The sequence below is a fragment of the Pituophis catenifer genome, unplaced genomic scaffold, assembly GCF_029215685.1.
Source record: "Pituophis catenifer annectens isolate HBS135680 unplaced genomic scaffold, rPitCat1.0.hap2 SCAF_8, whole genome shotgun sequence".
In the NCBI taxonomy this organism is placed as follows: Eukaryota; Metazoa; Chordata; class Lepidosauria; order Squamata; family Colubridae; genus Pituophis; species Pituophis catenifer.
The window spans coordinates 12,958,557-12,978,953 of NW_027256888.1; the positions used below are offsets into that span (position 1 = coordinate 12,958,557).

A 20,397-nucleotide genomic window follows, 5' to 3' on the forward strand; every position below is an offset into this window, starting at 1 on the left:
CCCAATTATTTATTTAGAGACTGGGAAAAAAAAAGAGAGAGGAATTTAAAACACGACGATCTGATTGACTTTTAAATTAGAAAATTAAAAGCACAAACTTTTCAGAACTGATAAGCTTGGCTTTCCATTTGCATGCGTTTTCCTAAGGGGTGGGAGGTGGGGAAGAGTTATGTGGATGGGCAGGTCAGGCCTCTTCCTTTAGGGCATAGTGTTACTCCCCAGACCCTGAAAACGTGCCTGATAAAACGTGTTGCTTCCATTGGCAATACCTGCACTGTACAACATTAGATATGCAAATGGTATTGTCTTGGTTTATAGAGCAGAGATCTCCAACCTTGGCAACTTTAAGCCTGGAGGACTTCAACTCCCAGAAGTTGTCTGAGTGGTGCTTCTATGTCAGAGTTGTCAAACTCGATTTCATTGAGGGCCGCATCAGGATTGTGTTTGACCTCGGGGGGCCGGGATGGGCATGGCAGGTGGGGCCAGGGTAGGTGTGGCCAGTTCTATGTCATTTGTATTGGGAGCACCTGTGGTGGCCAAGTGCTAAGGCAGGACTTCACTCAGACTCTCCCTCCCTCTCATTATAATCTCCTTCCTTCCTTCCTTCCTTCCTTCCTTCCTTCCTTCCTTCCTTCCTTCCTTCCTTCTCCTTTCTTCTTCCTTCCCCTTTTTCCTTATTTTCTCTTCCTTGCGCTCTTCCGATCTCTTTCTTTATCTTTCCTCTTTCTCTTTCTCCTTTCCTGTCCTCTTCTGCCCCAGCTATGGACCCCAAAGAACGCAGCACACACAAACTCTATACAAAGCTTATTTTACTCAAATAACTTAGTCTCTATCAACCAAAGGCTGTTAATAAACTGTCTTAACAGCCTACCAGAATTCTAAGATAAGGTAATCACAGTCTTACTTGAGTTGGCAGAAAGCCCAGAAGCAATTTTGCAGAGAATCCAGACGCGAAGGAGATTGAACTAAAGTTGTTCCCTACAGCTTGCTGCAAGTGGCGTTCCTCCTTAAATAGGCTAAGGGAGTGGCCAATTAGCCCCAAGCCTTACTCTCGAGGAGACCTCCTCCTGAGGAGCCACTCCTGCCTTTTGACAGCTCTGTGTGCCCGTGCATTGAGAAGAGGCTCCTCCTCTTCGTCCTCTTCACTTAAGGGAGCTTCTGGAGGTTCTGAAGGCCCTGGCTGAATCCCCGCCTCTGGCACCACATCTTCTCCAGCCTCCTCACTGTCCGACTCGAGAACCAGCTGCACAGGTTGCTGGCACAGCACCACACCAGCCTCCTTGTTGTCAGAATCAGCTACAATCTGCACAGGCCGCTGACGGGCTACAACATGTCCCTTCTTGCACGCTCAAGTGCAAAAGAGGAAACATTTCTCCTTTTGTTTTGTTTTTAGTTTGTTTTGCTAGCCCTCTGCCAGAAAAAACGCGCAGCCCCCCCCCTCCCTCCCGAGCTCCATTTTCGCTGGCAGAGGCACCGCGGGCTGGTCCTTTGCTGTTTCTAGGGTGGCCTGGCGGGCTAGATCTAAGCACGCTGTGGGTCGGATCCGGCCTGCGGGCCTTGATTTGACACCCTGTTCTATGTCAATACATAGAGATGTGGTTTACAAGTGCATTTTCAGGGTCATTCCCACCAACTACGTACAATATTGCAATAGTTTTGTCAAATATACTTACCCGTTTCCTGTGTGGGCTGATTTCTAGTTTCATCATTGCACACTTGTTTAAAGTATTTAAACGCCTACGGAGAGAATTAAAAAAAAAACACCAAATAAACAAGATGAACGGTAAATAATTCATTCTGTGCTACCTGCTCTTCCAACTAAAGGATTACTGCAGAAGCTCTCGCTAAGGTTATTTACATAGAAACTAAGGGAAAGAAGATCCTAAAAAATAACATTTCTGTTTAATTAACTCCATGATACATCAGCTGGAGACCAGATTTTGTGGAGTGGGTGGGACAGAGAAACATCCTTACTACATCAGATTCCTTCTGAATCAAAACCATAAAGGAGAACTTGTTCAACTCAGAAGTCATTACATTGGAACAGCTGCAATGTAGTAAATATGAAGTTCTTATTCCCATCGTGGAAAACTACTAGTGCCTTTCAGGGACGGAAAACTTCAGGGATGCTGCACTTGATATTCATGATGATAGTAAATTATTCTGCAACGAACAACATGCTTTCGTATAGCACTAAGTGGAATTGAAATAGAATGACAATGAATTTCAAGGCACATCTGGAATTGTTAGTGCTATTTAACCAACAGAAATCCAGGCCCCTGGGCAGTTTTATTTACATCGAGCTATTCTATATCGGCACTCCATCCGACGCAGAATACTACACAATTGATTTTACAGGGCCACAGATACACCTGATCTGCAGTATTTTATCCTTTAGGAACCCTTTTTTTCCTTCCCTTCAAGAAAGCTGGACGGATGTTAGATTCTGGAAGTAGTAGTAGTTGACAGGGTGGATAAAAATCAATGATTTTTTTTAAAAATTTTTTAAAAAATCAGATTTTTTTGATTTAAATTGGATTTTTTTGATTTTTATCGAATTTATTTTAATAAAAAAACTTTTGGGGTAAAAATCTATCATAAGATAGTTTTCCATTTAAGATACATAAATAATTTAGTTTATTCAGCATGAAATGGAGCTTAGTTATGTAGCATGAGGCTGTATATTCTGCAACACTGGGACTATCGGTGAGTCAACCGTGGGTCAAAGGAGTAGCAGAGATGACAGTTGCTCTTTAAAAATTATGATTTAAATCGAGTTGATTTAAATCAAGCCTTTTTACTAGTGATTTAAATCATGATTTAAATTGTGATTTAAATCAACTCGATTTAAATCAAATCCACCCTGGTAGTCGAGCAGCTCACTGAACCACACAATTCCATATTTGATTGTTGTGTTTGATGGGAACCATTTGCTGGATTATACGCTGAATCGTCAAGAAAAATAAATATTTTCTAACAACCAAAGGGCAGGTCCCTTTGTTAAGTGAACTCTCAAAATACCAAAAATCATAACTTATCACCAGTATGACTTTTATTTACATATTACAACTTGCTGGCAAGGCAAAGACGGATTTTTTTTTTTCTGGGGACATCACACAGAAAAGAAACACTTTCAATCAGCCCCAGTGTGGGTGGCATAGCTTTTATTGATTGTCCTATACCCGTGATGGCGAACCTATGGCACGCATGCCATAGGTGGTACATGGAGTCATCTCTGTGGGCACGCGAGTCATTGCCCTAGGTCAGCTCCATCGCACATGCATGTGTGCCTCCTGCCAGCCAGCTGATTTTTGGCTGGCCCCACCCAGGCCGCCCCTCCCCTCCCAGGAGTCTCCACATGGCCCGTCTTGGATGCCAGGTAAGTACAGGACTCGCGCAGAGCCTCTGGTAGGGTGAAAAACGGGCCTCCTGGAAGTCTGGAAACGGGCCGTTTCAGACTACCTGTGATAGCGTGCACGCCTTCTGCACCCAAGGGAAAAAGGGTTAGCCATCACTGTCCTATACCAACAAAACTCAAAAAGGAAAAAAATTCATTTTCTAGACAAAAGCCATCCATATTGTTCTTTATATGTGTTATTACCTTGTCTAATACAATTATTTTCACTAACTCATCACACCCTCTCCAAAGTTGGTCATTTTCTCATATTCCTTTACAACATGTGTACAGATGTATGTTTCTATTTCTGTGTTATCTCTGCATATTGTAACTACTATTTAGATACAATGCTGAGTTTTTTTGTTTCAATCTAGAGTTGCTCACTGAAATATATATTTCTGGGGATCTTAATTTAAAAAGTAGGATAAATATACATTCCATGTGTATGTAAATGATATTATTTCCTATAGCAATTATTAAACAAACACAGCTTATCTTAATTTTGATTTATTGAAAAAAAAGTAACCTGAAAATAATAGAGTAGATTGGCCTTCCACCCCCCCCACCTTTCCTAAACTACAGTTAGATGAATCACAGATTAGGTTCAGACTGAGTGAATAGCTGTGGTTAATAATAAATAAAAGCAAAACCTTTTGAATTCTTTCTTGTCGCTGCAAAATAGTTTCGTACAAAGTCCTAAATAGGCCAGGGACTTGACACACCATCCGGGATGTCATTATAGCAAGTATTATATTACAGTTTTCATTTGACTCACCTCCTAGAAAAATACTATTATTTTGTATTATTATTGTTGTTGTTACTATCGCTTCTACATACAGTCATCAATTAACAACCATTCATTCAGTAACCTTTTGAAGTTACTTGAGACCGCAAACAGGGCTGGGTTCTACTTACATTCATTCATTCATTCATTCATTCATTCATTCATTCATTCATTTATTTTTTAAATTTCTATACCGCCCTTCTCCCGAAGGACTGAGGGCGGTGAACAGCCACAAGATAAAACACATAAATACAAAAATTTAAAATAGATTAAAAACGAATTAAATAATTTGGCTGAATTTAAAATACCCCATAATTTAAAACAAATTAAAATTTACATTTAAAAAGGGGAGAAGATTTAGGCCAGGCCAGCTTGATGAAATAAAAGAGTCTTAAGCGCGCGATGGAAGGTGCGCAGATCCGGGATCCTCCGTATCTCCGGGGGGAGCTCGTTCCAGATCGTAGGTGCCCCCACAGAGAAGGCTCTCCCCCTAGGGGCCGCCAGTCGACATTGTTTGGCCAACGGCACCCGGAGGAGCCCCTCTCTATGGGAGCGTACTGGCCGGTGGGAGGCTATTGGTGGTAGCAGGCGGTTATTGAGCTTTTCAAACCCTGGTAGACCAACAATAGATAAATCCAAGAAAAGAAAAGTTTCAGAAGAAAACAGAACGTTTAATTCAACTACATATGCTAGTTTTGTGGCCGTTCAAGAAATAGTCAGGCATAGGAAGGGTTTTGTGGCTCCCGGAGTTTTCTTTTTTGTGTGAAACGGGTCCAAATGGCTCTTTCAGTGTTTAAGGTTACAGACCCCTGATATATACAGACTTCAACATTTGAATTACCTACCAGGAGCTCTATTTTTTTTTTTTTAAAAAAAAAAGCAAGAAAGAAAAAGCAGGGCCTTCACATCAAATTAAGAACTTAATTTAGTTGCAATTAAATGAAAAGTAGATTCATTAAATATAACCAATACTATATGAATTTAATAATCTTCCACTGCCACCTTTTCGTCATTATCAGGGCCACTTGGAAGGTGCTCTGACTACATGAGGCCATTGTACACCTGTGTTCTTAAATTCCAAGGCAACAATCCAATAGTCTGCTGTGTCATTTTCATATTCTTACAGCCATCATGTAAGAATTGGGTCTTAATAATCCTAATAAAGGTATTATAAACTCCCTGCAGCAAATATATAAAGCTCTACTATAGGGATAAGTTCAAAGTTACAATGGCATTGAAAAAAGTGATCTGTGATCATTTTTCACATTTATCACCATTGCAGCATCCCCATGGTCAGGCGATCAAAATTCAGATACTTGGTAACTGACTCATACTTATGACGGTTGCAGTTTCCCAGGGTCATCTGATCTAGTTTTTACAAACTTCCGACAAACAAAGTCAACAGAGAAATCAGATTCATTAACAAATGAGCTGACTCACTCAACAACTGCAATAATTCACTTAACAACTGTGGCAAGAAAGGTCATAAAATGGGGCAAAACTCACTCAACAAACGTCTCACTTAGCAACATAAATTTCAGGCTCAATTGTGGTTGTAAGTCGAGGACTATCTGTATAAATAAATCAGGAGATCTTACACTGGTCTGAATATAGAAATCAGAGTTCATCTTACAAATGTACCAATCCAGAATTTCCTATTTCATTTTTTCCTCAAAGTTATAAGAATTAAATGGTTGGATCAAGGAAAACCATCTCATCAATCCAGAAGTACTTTCTGCCTTGCTCCCTTACTAACTTCGGAATAGTTTACAATTAATTCAATTTCCAGTAAAGGGAATAAAAAAATAAAGCCATATGTTTCCAAAGGAAAGGGTTATTTGATTACAATATTGTGAGTATCCTAATGAACTTCAGATAATTAAAAACTGCTCTTCCATCCTTTCTGTACAAACGGATCTCCGGTAAATCTGGATTTCCACATTGCTTTAAAACAATAAACACGCAGACATTTTACAATATTAGTGTCTCTCTTCAAGTTTATCTAATTCCAGCCTGTTGCATTCAAGCAGCCCAAACTCTTTGATCTGTTGGAGAAACAAGTTTCCGGTTGGCCTGATAAGGGAGCATTGGATTCCAAAATATAATCTGTTTTAGAAGAAACTCTTTTTTTAAAAAAAACACCGAGACTGTTGTGCAACTGAGCCAGCTGAACCAGAACAGGGGAGATACTCTATAAAGACAATTTCCACCGAACAATCTTTAAAAATAAAATGTACACCATAAATAACATTTAACAGAAAGACAGAGAAGAAAATACGCACTAAGTAAGAAGAAAAGAAAAAGGCTTTTTTTTAAACCGATCACAAAGTAAAGTCTTTGAGACTCATGTGTTTACAGCTTACTTAAAAAGGTAAAGATAAAGGTTCCCCTCGCACATATGTGCTAGTCGTTCCTGACTCTAGGGGGCGGTGCTCATCTCCATTTCAAAGCCGAAGAGCCAGCGCTGTCCGAAGTCATCTCCGCGGTCATGTGGCTGGCATGACTATACGCCAAAGGCGCACGGAACGCTGTTACCTTCCCACCAAAGGTGGTCCCTATTTTTCTACTTGCATTTTTTACATGCTTTCAAACTGCTAGGTTGGCAGAAGCTGGGACAAGTAGCGGGAGCTCACCCCGTTATGCGGCACTAGGGATTCGAACCGCTGAACTGTCGACCTTTCGATCACGTCCCTTACTTACTTACATTTACTTTAATGACCAATTGAAATTACAAGGTTGCTTTACGGCCAACTTTCCCAAAATGTTTCACCACTCCTCCTGCGATCATATGATTGCAATCTAGGCACTTGGCAATCTGTTCGCCCTTATGACTGGGTAACAAGTACCCCACAATTGTGATCACCATTTGAATTTCCCCTGCTACTTTTTGCTTGGATTTTGGCAAGGAGGCATTTTGGTCCTGAGTTGAAGAGACATATGTGTATGACCTGAACTGGGCCACCAGGGGCCCTGAGTGATCCTGCGCTCCTTACCTTACTACTGCCTCTCTGCTCTGGTGCTGAAAATCTTTCCTGCCGAAACGCAAGCATGCTAAAAACCCTCATTTAACAACTGCAAGCAGGAATATCGGGATTGCAGTCATTGAGCAAAGCAATCACATGTCTCACTTAATGACTACTTTGTTTAAGAATTGAGATTCTGGTCCCAATCATGGTTGTATATATGTAGTCATCAAAACAGAATTCTTAAGTTTTCAATTTATACTGTATATGGCGTATATGTGACAGCCAACAGTGATGGTATTTGTAAGCAACAATTAGCAATAGCATTTAAACTTATATACAGCTTTGTAGTGCCTTATAGGCCTCTCTAAATGGTTTACAGAGTCAGCATATTGTCCCCAACAATTTGGATCCTCATTTTACTGATCTCGGGAGGATGGAAGGCTTAGTCAACCTTGAGCTAGTGAGAACTGAACTGTTGGCAGTCAGCAGAATTAGCCTGCAATACTGCATTCTAACCACTGTGCCACCATGGCTCTATTAACAATTTGAATTTTCTACAGAGGAAGTAAGAAATAATCTAAGTATGAGATTTAACATAATATGTACACTAAATAGGATTTGCTTCCCATATATTTCACTGTTTTTTTTTTTCAAAATACTTGGCACAATAAATTTTTCATAGTAACGTTTACAAACCTAATGTGATCATCCATAAAAAAAAAAATACACCAGCATACTGTGCATGATAAAATTGAGGCAATAAGCACAGGTGACATCATGGCAGCTAAGGTCATTGTCTTTCATACTATATAAATTAAGCTATGGATCTGTGTGATATAATGTTCTAATTACTTGCTAGAAGGGCAGAAACGAAGTCAGATTTAATAAAAATGGAAAGTTTTCTCTCCAATCATTAGCTGAATGATTAGCTGAAAGATACGGGTAGTAGGTCCAATTCTAGAGATTTGTGAAAGACTCACAATCTACTCTTTCTCTTCAATTCTGACAAGTTTCATTTGTATTTGTGCTTGTGCCTCATATTACGGTTTCTATATCTCTGTGTAACAACCTATTTCTTAAGAAGGAGATACAATATATACGTATTGAATAATTACCCCTATTCAAAACGGATTTTATTTTTAGATAATCAGGTATCCAATTACCGCCTTGGAAATTAAAATAATAGAATTATCAATATCTGTTTAAAATTGTCTGTCTAAGAACGAAAATATGGATAAGCTTTTAAGTTCTGAGAAATTCAATAAGGATCCATGGACCCACAAGTTTAATTATATAACCATTATTACTCAAGAGAAATACTACTTATTTTAGAACTGTGATTTACTAAGATTCATTTCATTTTATTTGTAGAAATTCATCTCAATTTCATAACAGATTTTTGTGTGTGTGAAAAATCGATCAAATAGAAAAGTTTGCTTTCTTACAGAAAAAATACTATAGGGGTACGCAATTTGACACTACCTACATATTTGAGGCAGGGGTGCTATTCAGCAGGTTCTGGAGAACCGGTAGCGGAAATTTTGAGTAGTTCGGAGAACCGGCAAATACCACTTCTGACTGGCCCCAGAGTGGGGTGGGAATGGAGATTTTGCAATATCCTTCTCACAGGAGTGGGGTGAGAATGGAGATTTTGCAGTATCCTTCCCCTGCCATGCCCACCAAGCCATGCCCACAGAACCGGTAGTAAAAAAAAATTTGAATTCCACCACTGATTTGAGGGCTAAGTTCATATTAGCTCCTTAAAAATCCTTTGAATTCTTATTAACTTGAAGCATTAGTTCCCTTTGGTCTTACGTCAGTTTTCGCCCTCTGATTACAGTATATATTTCTAATAGCACCGCACGAGAGGAAGACAGAGTTACAACGGATTTTCATTACAATTAGTAGAGGTATTATTACAGTACTTGTTCTGCCCCAGCTAAGGAGCCCAAAGAACGCAGCACACACAAAGTCTGTACAAACCTTAGTTTACTAAATTAAATCAGTCTTTTTCAAACAAAGGCTGTTAATTAACTTTCTTAACAGTCTACAAGAATCCAAAGAATAAATAATCATAATCTTACTATGGTTGGCAGAAAGCCCAGAAGCAATTTGCAGAGAACTAAGATCAAGACGCGAAGGAGAGTGAACAAAGTTGTTCCCTGCAAATTGCCTCAGATGTTGTCCTTCCTTAAATAGGCTAAGGGAGTGGCCAATTAGCCCCAAGCCTTACTCTCGAGGAGCCCTCCTCCTGAGGAGCCACTCCTGCCTTTTGGCAGCTCTGCACGCCCGTGCATCGAGAAGAGGCTCCTCCTCTTCTTCCTCTTCACTTATGGAAGTTTCTGGAGGTTCTGAAGGCCCTGGCTGAATCTCCGTCTCTGGCACCACATCTTCTCCAGCCTCCTCATTGTCCGACTCGAGTGCCAGCTGCATAGGCTGCTGACGCAGCACCACACCAGCCTCCTCGCTGTCGGAATCAGCTACTAGCGCACAGGCCGCTGACGGGCCACAACAGTACTGTGGCGCCTACAGTCATCATATACCATTGAAAACCATACTTTCAGTTGCTATCTAGAGAACTTGAAGTACACAAACTTTATAAAGCTACTAGCCTATGTTTGGCAGCTCAAAAATTAAACCATTGTTCCCTTCTGATAACATTGCACTGCACAATATTTCTATCCTTTCCTGTAATACAAAGAAGACACCAAAGTACAGAGCACCTGCCATGTAAATAATAGGCTCCAACCTTATTTTCTTCACTTTGTATCAGAGTTTCTGCTGGAAAAGGTAACCTGAATCTGTGCAAGGAGCAAGAGTTTTATACAGAACAGTAAATGTTGAGTGCAGGAATGAACAGGTTGCTTACCTGTAACAGAATAAACGTGATTCTTCAAGTGAGGAGCCTGGATAGCTCTGCAGACAAGGCACTGCAATTTAACACCAGCTGTCTGCAATTAAAGTAAGTTCGAATCTTGCCAGGCTCAAAGTTGACTCAGCCTTCCATCCTTTCTAAGGTAGGTAAATTGAGGACCCAGTTTGTGGGGGGCAACAAGCTGACTTTGTATAAAATATACAAAAGTATGAAGGCTATTGCTTAACGCACTGCAAGCCGCCCTGAGTCTCCGGAGAAGGGCGGCATATAAATCAAATTAAAAAAAAAAAGTGTTCAATTGTGCATTCACGCACGTCGGTTTCACGCTTGCTGAAAGTCTTAATCAAGAACTTGCCATATCTGAGGCAGGTTTGAAGGACAGCGCATTGAATGCATTTTGAGTCACTTTTCTTTAGTTTCCATCAACCAAAATTATAGGCTTCAATGAACTTACCAAAGATAGGCACTTAAGAGAAGAAACGTGAATGGATTTAGTTCATTCATATATAACCACAATTACAGGTTAGCTGCCTATTCCTCATCTCTGCAACATGTATGGATAAGACGCAATCTTACCTAACGGTTGAAGGATGAATGCCCATATATGCCAACAAGGACAAATCGGACCATCCCAAGAAGCATCTGTTCTGGCTTCAAAGTCCACATAATTGTGCTTAAAAATTATCATCAGCACAGCCACGGATGTTGACACTGTCCTCATGGAATGTGCTCAAAGAAATTCACAACAGCTGCTTTGCCAAGGCATATGGAAGAGTTTCCATCACCCACTCAGCTACTTGTTAAGTCAGGAGTTGAAGTCCACCCATCTTCAAGCTTCCAAGGTTGAGAAACACTATGTTAAGTGGAAACTGGAAGTCCTTTCTTATCACCTCCACCGCATATAAATAGTCTTTGAAACTGACTAATCTGATCAAGATTGAAGAACAAAGCTTTATGAGTACCAAACTCATGCAGCAAATCCTCCAGCCAGGATTATTGGAGATAAAAAAAAAAAAAAAGGTGGAGAGGAAGGAAACAGTGATTAACTTAAAATTTAGGTATGAAGACAATCTTTGGGGAAAGTGTAAGGTTTCAAAATGAGCACATTGAAATGAAATTGAATATATGGGTAATCAACCCGAAGAATACCTGCCTGATTTGTTTAAGTTATTGCCATTAAAGATACCACTTTCGGGGTTAGTAATTTAAATTCTGGAAAAAGTTTCACATGATATCCAATGGGCTTTGAGAATTAGAGCAACGATCCATTTCATAAAGCATTCACCATAGAGGTCTAGGAGAAAATGGTGGCCCAATTACCGATTCCGGTCCACCCACAATGGGTTACATGGATATCTAAAAAGATGGGAATGCTTGAAGGCCTGATTTTTTTTTTTCCAAAACACCATATCTGACCTGAACTCTACCATGATGGATGGGCAGCTATCACAAACATTATCAGAATTCTTATGGTTCTACTCAAGAGTCAAGATGGGAGGACTTGGGATGGAAAGCCTAGGACCGTGATGGCGAACCTATGGCACGTGTGCCACAGGTGGCACGCGGAGTCATATCTGTGGGCACGTGAGTGTTGCTGTAGCTTGGGTCTAGTGCACATGTGTGCATGCACGCGCCGGCCAGCTGATTTTTGGGCCATCCGGGCCCACTGGAAGTTGGGAAACATGCCGTTTCCGGCCTCCAGAGGGCCTCCGGAGGGTGGGGAAGGCTGTTTTTGCCCTCCCCAGGCTCCAAGAAAGCCCCTGGAGCCTGGGGAGGGTGAAAAAACGGGTCTACCAGGCCCACTGGTAACCTTTTTGCCATTGTGTGCCCAAAGTGGGGGGGGCACGGGGGCATTGAATTATAGGTGTGGGCACGCACACGCGCAACCCCCCTGCGCAACCCCCCACTTTTGGCACGTGACGGCAAAAAGGTTAGCCATCATTGGCCTAGGACAAATAGTAGAATGTTCTTGTTCAGGCAGCCATTCTGATATGGTTGAAGGACTGAATCGCCCTGAAAAGGCGGCTATTGGCGGCAGAAGGTTACGGCCTTCAACACGGTTGGCACCACTTTATATGGCCAGGACAGTCAGCCCGACCGAGGTATTTTCGGAATCACTATTTACGTAAGATCCTAGGGCAGTGATGGCTAACCTTTTTGTCATTGCGTGGTCATTGCCTGGCCTAAATCTTCCCCCTTTTTAAATGTGGAAATTTTAAATTTTTAAATTTTAAATTCGTCTTATTTATAGGGGTATGGGTAAGGCGTTTTAAATTGGGGAGCCATTTTAGATTTAATTCTGTTTTAAACGTATTTTAATTGTTTATATTGTATGTTTTTTAATTTTGGCTGTTCACCGCCCCGAGTCCTTCGGGAGAGGGGGCGGTATAAAAATCTAATAAATAAATAAATAAATAAACAAAAGCAGAGGGAGCACAGGGGTCGTGTGCATGCGTGCCTACACCCATAATTCAATGACCCCCCCCGCGCATGTGCACACGACCCCGTGTTCCCCCTGCTTTTGGCACACAATGGCAAAAAGGTTACCGGTGGGCTCAGTACTCCCGTTTCTCGCCCTCCCCAGGCTCCAGAGGCTTTCTAGGAGCCTGGGGAGGGCGAAAACGGCCTTCCCCACCCCCCGGAGGCCCTCTGGAGGCTGGCTTGTTTCCCAACGTCCGGTGGGCCCAGAAGGCCTGAAAATCAGCTGGCTGGTGCGTGCATGCACACTGGAGCTGAGCTAGGGCAACACTCGCGTGCCCACAGATATGGCTCCGTGTGCCACCTGTGGCACACGTGCCATAGGTTCGCCATCACGGTCCTAGGGGATACCTGGGAAAGACTTAGGAGAAAGTTGTATCTGAAGATACCATGTTGGATCTCGATTCAGGAGGCCCTGGTATACCCGACGTTATATAAAGGAGAGAAGGTCTTGACCTATGAAGATATTTTGGATACTCGGGGCAGACTGAAGACACAGGAACAACTGAGATCGGAGGGGTGTAACATAGGCTGGTGGGGCTACACCCAAATACACTCAAGGTGGAAGAAAGCTCACGAGAGTAAAGGGATATATCATGGAAAACAAGAATTGGATAAAATCTTATTAGATAATGACAGGAAAGTCTTATCGAAATGCTATTCTTATCTATTATCATTGAAAGCGGGAAAGGAAGTCATTAAAGACTCCATGATTGCTTGGGGGCGAAATATGGGTTATTCATTGGATCTTCAAAAATGGGAGGAGATTTGGCTTAAAAATTTAAAATTAACTATGGCATCCTCTTATAAAGTGTGCAACTCTATCGATGCATGTATGTTCACTTGGTGGACTAGGAAGAGTAGACGTGCTTGACTAAAACAGATGGAATCATTATGGACCTTAGACAGCTACAGTATCTTTTTATAGCAGTACATCTATTTCACCTCTCGATCCAAAGAATCTGTTGGTCAAGAACTTCGACAGAAGTTGAGTTCCGCTGTTGGAAAAACTTTATAGCCTGTTAGAGATCAAAATAAACATTCACATTTTGATGAAGATGGGCTCCTATGAACTTCCAACCTGAATCAAGAAACCATGAACATAAGGCAGAATGTATAAACCTATAACTGGGTCAAAGGTGCCGCTTGGAAGAATCTCCAAATTTTGTCTTACAGGATGACTTTGCTCAAGAAGCAGGAAAGATCTGGAGTTTGAAGAATCAAAAATTGAGAGGACGGTAGAGAATTAATATTAATTCTGAATATACGTGCTCTGACATTCTGACAGAGTTTATTTTTTTCCATTTGATGTACTGTGTCATTACCTTGATATAGTAAACCTTCCTGAGAAAGATTGGCTGATCACAACCAAAGATGACGGCAAAGGGAAATTTATTTATATATTTATTTATTTATTTATTTATTTATTTATTTATTTATTTATTTATTTATTTATTATTTACTTACTTATTTATTTATTTATTTATTTATTTATTATTTACTTATTTACTTATTTATTTATTTATTTATTTATTTATTTATTTATTATTATTATTGTGATTTATATGCCGCCTTTCTCCCTGGAGACTCAAGGCGGCTTACAAAATGACAATTTCCAATACAAATCACAATGAAATAAAAATTAAAATCAACAACCTTATTAAAACAATTTAAAATTATAACAGTGTACCCCCAAACAGTAGAAATCACCTCGCTCAGGACAATTAACCTAACTCTGTTGTATATTTGGCTATGTTGATATTTGTTTTGACAAATCTATAGATAAGAGATTTCATTTTTTTTCATTTTATTAAATTTGTATACCGCCCTACTCCCGAAGGACTCAGGATGGTGAACAGCCATAAAATAAAACATATAGATACAAAATTTAAAATAGAGATAAAACTAATTAAATAAATTTGGCTGAGACATTTTAAAACCCCAATAAATTAAAACCAAATTTAAAATTCCATTTAAAAAGAGGAAAAGTTTAGGTCAGGCCAGCTTGATGGAATAAAAACGTCTTAAGCGCGCGACGGAAGGTACGCAGATCCGGAATCCTCCGTATCTCCGGGGGGACCTCGTTCCAGATCGTAGGTGCCCCCACAGAGAAGGCTCTCCCCCTGGGGGCCGCCAGTCGACATTGTTTGGCCGACGGCACCCGGAGGAGCCCCTCTCTATGGGAGCGTACTGGTCGGTGGGAGGCTATTGGTGGCAGCAGGCGGTCCCGTAAATAGCCAGGTCCTAAGCCATGGAGCGCTCTGAAGGTGATAACCAAGACCTTGAAGCGCACTCGGAAGACCACCGGGAGCCAGTGCAGCTCGCGCAGGAGAGGCGTTACATGGGAGCGCCACGTCGCTCCCATCACCACCCGCGCGGCCGCACTCTGCGCCAGTTGGAGCCTCCGAGATGGGACATGGGATGAAGAGATAAATATTTGTAACTTTAGAGAGGACAAAGTGTTACCAAATAGTGATCAAAGTGGAAAGACACTTCTTTATATATATATACTTTTTTCTTTCTTTTTTTCTTTCATTTTTACTCCTTCTGTTTTCCATTTTTTCTTTCAATTTAGCTTACATTAGATTTTACTATTCGAATCCGAAGGCAGCACACAGTCATTCGTAAAACTGTGCTCGTGTAAAGTTATATAAAGCTACAATTACAAAAGACAGTGCTGGCTTCAGAAGGATGGGGAAAAAAAATAAGGAATATTGCCAGTGTTGTGATCTAGGCTTCCTGCGTCATTAAAACACATGAGTAGTCCCAAAAACCACTTTTATTGCAACAGCTGTGAATTATGTTCATTCACAGCTGAGTCCCAATTAGTTGCAAAAAGTCCTTCGGGAGAAGTCCTTCGGGATAATCACCAACCTTTATCTCCCTTGACACGCTGCCAAAGACCTACTTGGCAAAGCCACACGAAGTCCAAAATCAAACAGAGATGCCGACTGGGAACAGAATTAACAACGTTGCTTTCCTGCAAAGGGCCCACGTGCCTTTGCTCCTCTTTTAAGCCTTATGGGAGGGGCCAATCATCTCCAGTCCTTATTCCCGAGTCGTCCCTTTTGTTTTAGCTGCTCTTGCCTTCTGGCATCTCTGCGCATGCATGCATTAGGAACAGGCTCCTCCTGTTTCTCTGCCTCTACTGTCTGACTCTGGGGGCTCCGGAGTCTGTGCATAACTCCCAGATGGCCCTGACCCCATCTCTGCCTCCAATGCAGAGCCCTCGTCTGAGCCTTCCCCAGACTCCAGGACTGGTCCATGTTCCTCCCCAGCCTCCTCACTGTCCAACTCCACTGCCAGCTCCACAGGCTGCTGACGGACCACAACAGCCAGAGTAGCTGGACTGCAAAGCATGTGGGGCTAGGAAAGGACAGCAGTGGCTGAATGATTGCTTGCTGGCACTTGCTGAGCTAAGCAGGGGCATCTGAGGCCTTTTGGGGTATGGCAAGCAGCCCTGGGGCTGCCTGTTGTCCCATAGGGCAGGGTGCAGGATGGTCAAAGGCTGAGACAGGCAGCTGGGGAAAAGTGGAGGCAGTCCCTTACCTTGTTGAGGGTTAGAGTTGGAAGGCACCAAGCCTGAAATGGCTTAGATTGGGGTAGCTAGTCGTTTAATGACCTGCAATTCTTGGTTAATAACTGCACAGGGAAAGCTGTGTTTGTTGCCATAAGTCACTGAGGTCACATCTCACTTTACAAATGCAATTCTCTCAATTGTGGTCATAAATTGAAGACTACCAATTAGGTATGTTTGGTACTAAGGAGACAGCTGGTATAGCTCTGCTACCAAGGAGAGACATATCTAGTTTTATTCATGATGGGGGCACAAACGTTCATTTATCATTTCCGAAACCACAACATTTGAAAATTCTGAGTGTTTCATACATTCATCTTAGTCCCAAATACTCTTGCCTTGCAAACCATCACTACACAAAGCCTGTAATCCTGTATCACAATATTAACAATGTTACAAAGTCAATTGCAAATAGCAATTCCACTGGACTAACATGTAAATTACATTTTATAAACAACAGCTAATGAGGTGACTGCCAAAGCCCCACGACGTTCAGAAACAGAGATGCCGACTGGAAACAGATTTAGCAACGTTGCTTTCCTACAAAAAGCCCACGTGCCTTTGCTGCTCTTTTAAGCCTTATGGGAGGGCCCAATCATCTCCTGGCCTTACTTCCGAGTTGTCCCTTTTGCTTTAGCTGCTCTTGCCTTCTGGTACCTCTGCGCATGTGCGCACTAGGAACAGGCTGCTCCTGTTCCTTTGCCTCTCTGCTGTCCGACTCTGGAGGTTCCAGAGTCCACGCATCACTCCCAGATGGCCCTGGCCCCATCTCTGCCTCCGACACAGAGCCCTCATCTGAGCCTTCCCCAGACTCCAGGACTGGCCCATGGTCCTCCCCAGCCTCCTCACTGTCTGACTCTGCTGCCAGCTCCTCAGGCTGCTGGTGGACCACAACAAGAGCATGCAAAAAATCACATCTGTATTTATGGATTTTGTTCTTGCCCTGAAGGGTAAAACATCTTTGTTTTCTTTTTCCAGGACACAAAGCCGTGTAACTTCAATAAGAAGGTGAAAATTTAACTAAGGTTTAGGCGGATAACCATTTTCTAGGCAATGAAGTATTAGTTTTCAATCATGGCTATATATTTAATAAAACATTCATTTAATAAAATATTAAGTTTTGAATTCTGGGTATTACAATCAGTTGGGGGAACTGAAAATTGGAGGAAAAAGGAAAGAACAAGAGATACAGGGATTTCTTCAAATATGTCACATAATATTGGTTATCGAACGTCTTCATCTCCAAAGAGGAAAAGAACAAGGATATACACATATAATATTCTAGTAATATACATTTAATCCAAAATAAATTCTCCTGGTAGCATATTGGCAGATAGGTGTTATATGCACATACCAAATCTCACCTAAGAGATTTTTATTTTCCTTACAGATGCATAAATCTCAGCTTTTTAGAGGGCTGGCTTACTATACATATTTAATTATGAAGTATAGTCTACAACTAGGGATGTGGTGGCTCAGTGGCTAAGACGCTGAGCTTGTTGATCGAAAGGTTGGCACTTCAGCGGTTCGAATCCCTAGTGCCATGTAATGGGGTGAGCTCCCGTTACTTCTCTCAGCTTCTGCCAACCTAGCAGTTCGAAAGCACATAAGAAATGCAAGTAGAAAAATAGGAACCACCTTTGGTGGGAAGGTAACAACGTTCCGTGCGCCTTTGGTGTTTAGTCATGCCGGTCATATGACCACGGAGACGTCTTCGGACAGCGCTGGCTCTTCGGCTTTGAAACAGAGATGAGCTCCGCCCCCTAGATTCGGGAACGACTAGCACATATGTGCGAGGGGGACCTTTACCTTTACCTTAGTCTACATCTAACTTAGAACTTTTCTTGTTCTTGTTTTTATTTCTCCATACTTCAGATCACATAACAGATTTTTTTAAAAAATCATGAATGCTTTCTATAGCTACAGAAATTTGCACCTATTTAGAATTGTTTCGGATTCAAGAGTTTGGAGAAAAGAAATTCACATGCTAAGCCTTCATGACTGAAGTAACATGGAGAGTGGTCATGTATAATAAAATGTGCGTAGAGAATAACTGAAATGTATTATGGACACGTATACATGTGCATTGTACTTTGGAGCGGCTGGTGTACAATCCACAAAGTTAAAAGATTAGCTTAAATTTATCTCAAAGCTTATTTAAGCAATGCATTCAAAGCAATGCTATTTTAAACAGCTTTATCTGCTCAGCAGATTGAATGTGATAGCAGAGTTAGGTCAGTGTTATATTAGACTAGAGAGCAATCTGGATGTGCCAGATCTAAGTCAACCAAAATTAAAATGCACAAAACCACTTTTTTTTTTTTTAATTTGATTTATATGCCGCCCTTCTCCGGAGACTCAGGGCGGCTTACAATGCACTAAGCAATAGCCTTCATACTTTTGTATATTTATACAAAGTCAGCTTATTGCCCCCACAACTGGGTCCTCAATTTACCTACCTTAGAAAGGACGGAAGGCTGAGTCAACCTTGAGCCTTGGCGAGATTCCAACCTGCAGTAATTGCAGGCAGCTGGTCTTAATAACCAGCTTAATAACAGGGTGCCTTAGACCACTGTACTACCAAGGCTCTTAAATGTGATCCTGCTGCAAACAGCTTGTTTAATTTTATCCCTTTCACAAAAAGACTTGTGACAACCTTCCTTCACTGTTTTCTTCACATGTGTACCTCTGGAATTTAAAACGAGACGAAAGCTACCAAATTAGATGCTTTTAAGATTAAACCCAAACACAGAAGATAAAGTTAAGCGTCATGAACATTACGCTTCTGAAATATCTAGAATAAATAATGCGGAATTGCCAGCTGATGTCAAATTATTACTCCATTCCAAATTTACATGATGGACTTATGACCATTTATGGAATGGCAATTCGAAGTTACGACAGAGCTGAAAAATACTCGCACCTGTGACCGGCATGGTGTCCCTGTAGCCACATGATCAAAATTTGAGCACTTGCCAACGGGCATGTATTTATTATTTGCATCGTCCTGGAGTCATGTGTTCACCATTACTGACCTTCCTTTACTATAGCACATCAATTCAGTATAGGTAAAGGTAAAGGTTCCCCTCGCACATATGTGCTAGTCGTTCCCAACTCTAGGGGGTGTCATCTCCGTTTCAAAGCCGAAGAGCCAGCGCTGTCCGAAGACGTCTCTGTGGTCATATGGCAGGCATGACTAAATGCCAAAGGTGCACGGAACGCTGTTACCTTCCCACCAAAGGTGGTCCCTATTTTCCTACTTGCATTTTTTACCTGCTTTCGAACGGCTAGGTTGGCAGAAGCTGGGACAAGTAATAGGAGCTCGCCCCGTTATGCGGCACTAGGGATTCGAACCGCTGAAGTGCCGACCTTTCGATCGATAAGCTCAGTGTCTTAACCACTGAGCCACTACGTCTCTTTAATTCAGTATACTGTTCTTCAAATGATCAGAAAAAGCCTTCCAACAAGTCAATGGGAGAAGCTAGATTAGCGTAACATCCACATAATTCACTTAACAACCATGGCAAAAACAAAACGAAATGAAACACCCCACCTTGTGTTCCTACCTCCAAGAAGTTCCTATAGCAGCCTTTTTTACGTACCTGCACAAGGCTTCAATGGCATCTCTGTCCAGAAAATCATGTTCCCTCTTCACGGCAGTGATGTCAATGGGAAAGATAAGATCTGCAAAGATCAAGATGGATGAGCAATCAGAAAAAAATGTTCTCCTCATAGATAACTTCTTTCAAAGAAACCATCTCTCTCCAAGATGCAAGTAACCAACTGTGTCAATAAACATTTCTACCCTCTTGGGTGAAACGTGCAGAAGCTTTAAGGGGGAAATGAACAATCTCCATGCGTTACAGGAAGGAAAAGCCAGCGGGGAAGGGAAGGTATATTGTAGGAAGCCAAAGGCAAAATAGCGTGAGCTGTGAAAAACCAAGTTGGACCTTAAAACAAATATTAACATTATGAAGAAACCTTCCTGGGATCTGTATGTACCGGAGGTGGGCGGCACATGAATTAACAACCGGTTCGCCCCAGAACTGAAAATGTAAGCGCTTGAGCGCCTTCCGTGTATGTGTGAGGCCTTCTGCGCATGTGCTTTGCCTGTGCGCGTGCTTGCATGCGGCTTAAAAACTATGCTAAATAGGACGGCATAGCGCCAGGGCAGGTAGACAGGCCCACCCGCAGGTCACAACTACCGGTTCGCTCAAACCGCCTCGAACCGGCTGAATCTCATCACTGGTATGTACACCGTTTAGATAGCGGATTTGCACTTCCAGCAACACCGAAAAGCAACAAAGCACGAATTTTAAA

General features: G+C 41.7%; 1 protein-coding gene across 1 annotated transcript in view; it reads right to left on the reverse strand.

Annotated features, from left to right (window-relative positions):
- Positions 1–20,397, reverse strand: part of DLC1 (DLC1 Rho GTPase activating protein) — a 318,521-nt gene that overhangs the window by 24,124 nt on the left and 274,000 nt on the right. Inside the window, exons 6-7 of the mRNA XM_070949102.1 lie at positions 19,680–19,761; positions 1,674–1,737 (exon numbers count right to left, since the gene is read on the reverse strand). Coding sequence (XP_070805203.1) covers positions 1,674–1,737; positions 19,680–19,761 — 146 coding nt within the window. The remainder of the gene's footprint in view (positions 1–1,673; positions 1,738–19,679; positions 19,762–20,397) is intronic.